At 36.8% G+C, this 7,975-nt stretch overlaps 1 protein-coding gene across 1 annotated transcript in view; it reads right to left on the minus strand.

Moving 5' to 3' along the window:
* slc67a1 (solute carrier family 67 member 1) overlaps positions 1-6,152 on the minus strand; it is an 18,949-nt gene extending 12,797 nt beyond the window's left edge. The window contains exons 1-2 of the mRNA XM_014018629.1: positions 5,782-6,152; positions 1,127-1,224 (exon numbers count right to left, since the gene is read on the minus strand). Of these exons, the coding sequence (XP_013874083.1) occupies positions 1,127-1,224; positions 5,782-5,934 (251 nt within the window). The 5' untranslated portion in view covers positions 5,935-6,152. The remainder of the gene's footprint in view (positions 1-1,126; positions 1,225-5,781) is intronic.
* Between the last annotated feature and the right edge of the window lie 1,823 nt (positions 6,153-7,975).

The following is a 7,975-nucleotide window of genomic DNA, read 5'->3' on the forward strand; positions in this document are numbered from 1 at the left end:
AATAAAATTTTTCATTCTATTACAATTTTCATTCAACTCATTTATTTTTAAAACAAATAAAACTGGCTTTAACAAAACAGCAACAAAAAAATGGTACCCCAAAAACTGATCAAAACTAATCTGGCTATAGTAACGTGTTAAACTAAGGTGTGTCCTGATCCTGTAATGTTAATGTAAAGGGTGAAAAGTAGTCATAGGTCTGTTTGGCATCATGGTGTGTACCACACTGAACATGGAGCACAGAAAGATGAGGAGAGAGTATCTGAGGAGCTCAGAAAGAGAATGAYTGAGCAGCGTGTTAAAGGTAAAGACTATAGGCCATCTACAAACAGCTTMTTGTTCCTGTGACTACAGCTGCATAGATTTCTTTAAGTTTAAGGCTCACAAGACTGGAGACAACCACCCTGGATGTAGCTTCAAGAGGAAAGTTGATCACAAACTGTAGAGACAGATGAAATGAATGGTGACTAAAAAGACCAGAATAACTTCCAACAAGATTAGAGGTGAACACTAAGGTCAAAGTGCATCAGAGTCAGATTGGTCACTGAGTCAAAGTGGAAGAAGATCAAGATGTCAAATCATAAAACACTATGACTGGCCTAAGCCACAAAGCTTTTGGGAGAATGTCTTTTGGACGTATGAGACAAAACTGGAGCTTTTTGGCAATAAGTGACATCAGCTCTGTGTTCACAGACCCAAAAATGAAACAAAGAAAAGAACCCAGTCCCTACAGTGAAACATGGAGGAGGCTCTGTTATGTTCTGGGGCTGCTTTGCTGCGTCTGACACAGGGTGACTTAAATCTGTGCAGGGTACAACAAAATCTCAAGACTATCAAGGCTTTATAAAGCAAAATGTGCTGCCCAGTGTCAGAAAGCTTGGTTTTAGTCACAGCTCATGGGTCTTCCAACAAGATAATATTATTGACATGAGGGGCTTTTCGGGGGTAGGGTCTTTAGTTGGGATCAATGGTTAAAATTAGGGATCAGGATTACTGTTAATTTTAGTTAGTTTCAATGTATTGTAGTAACATTTGCAGGTTTTTCTTTCTTTAACAAGAGGGTACAGTCTGGTGAGAAATTTGTCTGTAGCTACTCTCATTTTGTGTGTGAAYATTTCATACCCACCTTCCAAACATGGGACCCCCAATCAGCTGAATCACACCAACTGTAGTTTGTAAATAACCAAACCACAACGTGTCAAATCCAAGTTTCTTTGCCAAATACTGCAGAGAAAAAGTAAACATAACTTTTAAAATGTGGTTTAAAGGAGAAAACTAAAACAGTATATTTGTTAGTGTTACGTTTCTGACCAAACTAACATTATGCTGTATATAAACCAGTCAAATGGGCCAGAAGAGCTATTAATAAGTGGGTTTTTACATGTGTTGCTAAAACACCAGACACAGAAAACAGCTCAGCTCAAAATCATTCATTTATTTCCTAAACTCATAAAACATCAATAAAAGCTGCTTATGCAACAGTTCAGCATGTGGAAAACCTGATAGTAATCAGGTTGGTTTTCAGTTTGCAAACACAGACACACATCAAGATTAAATGTTTAAGAAAAAGAGTGTTAAATTAACTTATATTTTTAGGGTGTTGAGTTTAACATTTGTGTTTTACTACATTTGTGTTCCTCAGTGTGTCTCTCCCTCTGCAGCTCTGCTCCTGCCCCGCCCACCTGATCCTCATCTTCATCACAGGTGTTTGTCTTTAGTTCATCAGTGTCTCTTTATAATCTCTGTTCACCGTTGGTTCGTTGTGTTTCTCACAGCCAGTTGTGTCTCAGTTGTGTAAGTTTGTAAATAGTTTTGAGCTGCTACGTCTGCTTTTTCTTTTGTTAATAAATCATTTTTTCCCCTCTGTTCCTTGGAGTTTTTGATGCCTGCTGAGTCAAATAACCTAGCCTAACAATATTAAATTCAGTTTAACAGCAAAGCTAAAATGTAACCACATACAATTCAAGTCCTGCTAATCTGTTTATTATCACTTAATTATAGGCTAATAATAAAGGCTTGGCAGAGATAAGCAGCTGAAACACAGAGCCTGGTGCATCCTAACTTTTCAGCATTAACATTTTAATGTATTTTATTGTTGTTATTGTCTTTAGAAAAATGTTTTTTTTTTTTGTTTTTTTTTTTGGTGAGGTGGGGTTGTGGTGCGACTGAGCTTTTAACCATAATGCATTTTTTTCCTTGCCTTACTCTTACTTTTATACTTTTTAAAACCAGTACTTTTACAACAACAAAAAAGCCTCAGTTAATACATCTACTTCCTAAAGTCTTTTTAAACCCTAGTATCTATACTTCTACTTAATGAATGTGGAGCTCTGCTCCAAACTGAGGTCATTCAAAGGGATATTTACAAACATATATAAAATTAATTGTTTTTAAGCTTCTATAATTTATAAAATGCTAATGGGTAAAACATGTTTTAGTTTTGGAAACAGATCAGATTAAATCTTTATATTGATGTTCTGTAAGGAACAAACTACTGAGGGAGTAACAATCTTGTTTTTTTTGGAGTTTTATGAGTTTTGCTTCTTTTTTCAACACTTACAGTTAAAGCACATTCAAACAATTTACTGTACATTTGTAATACATACATTTATATTTATTGCTAAGCACTTCTGGATGGATGCAAACTGCATTTCGTTGCTTTGTACTTGTGACATGTGCAATTACATAAAAGATGAATTCTATTTGTATCTACACCCACTTCTTCCTTCCAGGGTCACAGGGGTCACTGGTGCCCATATCCAGCAGTTACTGTGTGAAGGGCGGGGTACACCCTGGACAGGTCGCAAGTCCATCACAGGGCCACACATAGAGACAAACAACCATTCACTCACTCTCTCACACCTAGGGACAATTTRGAGTTATCAGTTAACCTGACAGTCATGCTTTTGGTCTGTGGGAGGAAGCCGGAGTACCCGGAGAAAACCCACGCATGCACAGAGAGAACATGCAAACTCTACCCAGAAAGATTCCCGGGCCGGGATTTGATCCTGCAACCTGCCTGCTGAGAGGCATCAGCTCTACCAACTGAGCCACCGTGCCGCTCTCTTTTTATTTGCAAGTTTGTAAAATCCAGATAAATACGTTGTTTATTTTCTCACCATGAAGCGTTGGTAGGCAGCTGCATCAGATTTAACAGCAGCTGGTCTGACAACATGTGGTGTGAGCTGGGAGGAAATGTTTGCAGCAAAACAGAACCCTGAACACACCTGTAGGCTCCAAGGCTGTTTAACCATTAAATATCAGAATTGGAGGTCTTAAATCCAGTGACCTGACCTAAACCACACCATGGTGGTCCCGGGAGAGATGCAGCTCTGAAATATAAGTGGGCCATAAGCCCAGACTTCTGAAGCTGGTGTGAGAGTTAAAAAAAAGGTTTATTATTGTGTTTTGTACACAAATCCATTTTTTACCTCTAAAAAATAAAGATAAACGTAACAAGGAGTCAAAAATGTATCAGAGCTGAGTTTTACTGGTGGAGCAACATCTGAATAAATGACTAATAGGTCAGGTTAAAATGAGTTTTTGTATAAAACTTTAAAGAACAGACTGTTCTGTTACTACCACTTAATAAAACGTATTTTACTGTGATTCTGTGAATACGGTATGTAACTTATCATATCTACTAGGGCTACACGAGATTAGGAAAACCTGTGATGTGTGATATCAGTGCTTAGTGTGATGACGATATGACTTGTGATAAATGAACAAYGTAGTGTTGATGTCTTTCTGTTCTGTTCAGAGCAAAAACAACAACAACAAATAATAATCATTTCAATTCCAGCAGATAATATAAGATTTATTCTTCTTCTGCTGCCTTTCATTTTCCTTGATTTATTTTTGATTGCATGTTTTTTGTTTGTTGTGTATATAATGGTTACAAATAAAATGAATAAATTTCTAAATAAAAAAATAACTAAAATAATAAATATCCATCTAGTTTGCTAAATTTGTGAAGGGCTCCATTTGGAGATGGACTTCCATCTGAGTGACAAAACTCATAAATGTAAACTTTTGAGACAATCATTTATTGCAGTTTATGCAGTTTTTGCAATATATAACATATTGCACAGGCTATTATCGCAATAACGATAAATTTTCGATATACTGTGTGCAGCCCTAAGTTCTACTTTGTGCCACAGTTTCAACAAAWAAATTGAACCCATTCACAGCAGTTGTAAATTAATGTCAAATGTTACAAATTATTTAATGTAACATTCATGAGGGAGTCTTCATGATGCCTCAAAATGTTTGCAGCTTTTTTCTGTTTTGTTTAAGTTTTGTTCAAACATATTTTAAAAAAAATAGCATCAGAGTCACTGTGGAGCTCTCCTCTGACAGAAACCATCTAAAATGTCCAGATCTAAAGATTCAACAGATGATTTTATTAAATAATAATTAAAAAAAGGGTCCAAATCTTCATTTAAAAGCATACTGCAGCAGATTAAATCAAAACACAGGAGCAGCTGCCGAACATGTCTGACGCAGGCAGAGCTGTGCAACAAARTAATGTACAAGGCCACGAAATGCAGCTTTGCAGAATAAAAACTAAAAACAGACAGCTAAAACTCAGCGCACAGCTTGTCTGTCWATTTTAGTCATAATCCTTGGGTTTTGGTTATTGTTTTATGGTTATGTTTTATTCATATCAGCAAATATGTGACCTTAAATGACTCTATCAGGGATAAAAAATAAATATCTTGATTGCAACAACTCTAAATAGCAAATTAATCAATACCTGGGATGAGTGGTGACTTTCACATATTTAACGTCTGGTAAAATTAAACAAATTAATGCAATCAACACAACTTTTTATTCTTCTAGGGATGCACCATTTTCATTTCAAAGAGCACTTATCCAGTCTGACACACATACCCAGAGTTCACCTACAGAAGTAACAAAAAAAGGTGAAAAGTTCAAACCATTTTTATTGAGGAGCTTAAATATAAAAAAATTCAATTTTTTGACAAATTTCTTTAAAATTTAATGCAAAAAACTATTTGGTCTACAATAAACATTTATATATGTGCAGTGGGTTAATTCTCTATATGCCACTCATTTTATTTGGCTGATATGGACTCAGTGCCCTTCATGCCCACACCTGGTTTAGATTTGTGCTTTTTTTTTCCTGATTTTATGCAGCTCTGCTCCTTATTTCTTGTCAGCAGAGAACAGCAGCTTTTCTGAAACTTCCAATAAAGATATTTAATAAATCATATGTTGATCCCTATAATAGAATAAGTTTAAAATAAATGATTTGATTATAGCTGCAGAGTTTACCAGTTGTTTATTAAATCCAGTGGTGTTTTTTTTTCAGTGCTTTTACTACAGATTTGTAATTAGTTTCAATGTTTTACTTTGTTTAAGCTGAACTGACTAGGTTTTGATTTTAAAAAAAGGCATAAATTTTCAACCAACTTAGTGTCATGAGTAAAATAAAGTTTAAACCATTCTAATGCTTTAGGAAAACTATTTAAATCTGTCCTACGTTCAACCCAACTGAAGCCTGTGTTACTGACAGGTGCTCTGGATGTCTTGTACTTTTACTCAGTACATGTATAATAAACATATAAACATTAATACATGTGTAACAAACATATAAACATTAATACATGTATAATAAACATATAAACATTAATACATGTGTAACAAACATAGATACATCAGATAGGTTTCCCGTTTGAACTCGCTTCTCTCGTGCTGACTTCAGGACCACCACGGAAATTCCAGTTTTCCCACTGTAACACAGGCAGATCTACTTACAGGAGTAACAGAAAACTGCAGGAACATCCAGGTGATATCCAGAGCAGCGATTATATAAACCACGTAAATAATCCTCGTCTTCTGTTGGTGGTCTGCGGTGGGTTTCGGAGTTCCGGACTTTTCTGCGTCCATCGTTTCGGCGTCTCGACTCATTTTAAGAAGACCTTTAGTATTTCCAAAAGCCCATCCGACCGACGACACCGTGTTGTCCCAGCGGAGCTCGAAGCAGACGGGTGTCGTGTGACGGTGGTCGGTGAGTGTCCTTTCACCTGGAGAACCTTCACATAAAACTGCTCTCCAATCACACACGGGTTGTACTTTGTAACAAAGAGGCGTTACCGGCTTTCAGCACTCACTGTAGTCCGTGTTGGTCTGAGAAACAGACCGAAACGCCTCCGGTGTGCTGAGCAGGAACAGCCGGGTTAGTTTTTTTATATTTATTAGGAAGTTGAGTTCGATGATGCATTCAGGAACCCCTCATTAAAATCGTACTTCTGAAAGTTTGTCCTGTTTCTGAGGGGAAATATGATCGTGCTTTACTCTTTACTTACTTTACTTACTCTTTACTTACTGAGAGTGAAGAAGAAGAAGCTCAGACTCCCTTTATTTAAATAAACAGTTTATTTACAGCCTCGGTTACCTAAAAGTAGAGTTATATAAGACAGATTGTCTTATATAACTCCATTGTTAGGACTTAGTTTAAAACTGTAAACTAAAACTGAGAACAACCAACACATTTTAGTCACAGTAGCACATAACAAACTTTGAAAGTGTATCATTAAAGAAAAGGCCATTTTATGGCCAGAGGTGCCAGGTGTGGGGTGACGGCCGCCCTTAAAAAACTGGTCTAGGTCAGGGGTCTCGTTTTCACCCAGGGCCACATGGGTATTTTGGCCTTCAAAGGGTCAGCTGTTTGTAAGTAACTGTGAGAAAACGTGAAACTTGTTTTATTTCTACGGCTAACAAACAGTAACTGAGCTCTACCTGGTATTCCCTGCATAGAAACAGTGTTTTAACACGTCCTCTTATGAACACTGAAAAGTGCGTCAACGACTGACTAAATGTGAAATAAATAATACAGAAACACTATTAAAAGTAAATGTAAGATAGTTTTACTCACTGTTGAGTTCTGATAAGAAGCTGCCATCTTGGATTCTGAACTGGGGTACTTCCACTTTCCGACAAGGAATTCCCACTTCCCAGTACAACTGGTTTGCAGTGAAAGTAGCGGGCTAAAGGGAGATTTTAGTAAATTTTGTCACCTGCAGGCTGCTGGTGAACCCTGTGCACCTCTGCCTCTTGGTATGAGTTCATCATTTTGTGAGTAAAATCATCAACATGCATTATTGGGTCTAAATTAGCATATGCTTATTTTTAGACATTAATGCAGCTCTCTTGGCCCATGGGCCACATTCGGCCTGCAGGCCTTGAGTTTGACACTTGTGATCTGAGGTTTTTGTGTGGAGTTTGCATGTTCTCCTCATGTGTGCATGGGTTTTTCTGGATACTCCAGTTTTCTTGGCCTCCCTTGAAAAGAAATCTGTAATCTCAGTTGGATCTGCCTGCTTAGATAAAGGTTGAATTAAAGTAATTGTGTAATATCCATGAGGATTTGTGTGTTTGTGCAGCTCTTCTGCACCATGTTATTTCAGTAAGGTAATTTTTTGCTTATTTTCCTCACAAATGAATGCCTCCACGTTCCCAAAGTCACCGCCAAGTGAAATATTTTAGACATGCCCAAAACCACTTCCTCTGGTTGCCCACTGATCAAACTCACTTTAACAGTTGGTACAAACCAAGAACACCCTGTCTCAGTGTAAAGTTTTGGTTTGAATCCACACTAGAAGCAGTTATTTTCTTTTTGATGATGCATCAGTTGTTCAGAAATGGCTTTCTTTTAATCTTTAGAACAACAGGATGTTTAAAATGGGTTTTAAATTGTTTCCTTCCTGTGTGTCTCGTACCCTGGAGTTACACAATTGCTTTAAGGCTCATGAAAATGTCCTTTCTAGTGCTGATGGTGGCAGAACTAATGTGTCTTATTTATTTGTTTTGTCTTTGTTTTATTTTCAGAAGAGTTCTGTCACATATAAACACAAAATTAGAAATAAAAAACTGAATTTCTTTTCTTAAGATAATTTAAAAAGTGTCTGCATGTTCAAACTTTGTTCCATAATAAAGGAGTATATATATA

This window comes from Austrofundulus limnaeus, unplaced genomic scaffold (assembly GCF_001266775.1).
Source record: "Austrofundulus limnaeus strain Quisiro unplaced genomic scaffold, Austrofundulus_limnaeus-1.0 Scaffold197, whole genome shotgun sequence".
Taxonomy (NCBI): Eukaryota; Metazoa; Chordata; class Actinopteri; order Cyprinodontiformes; family Rivulidae; genus Austrofundulus; species Austrofundulus limnaeus.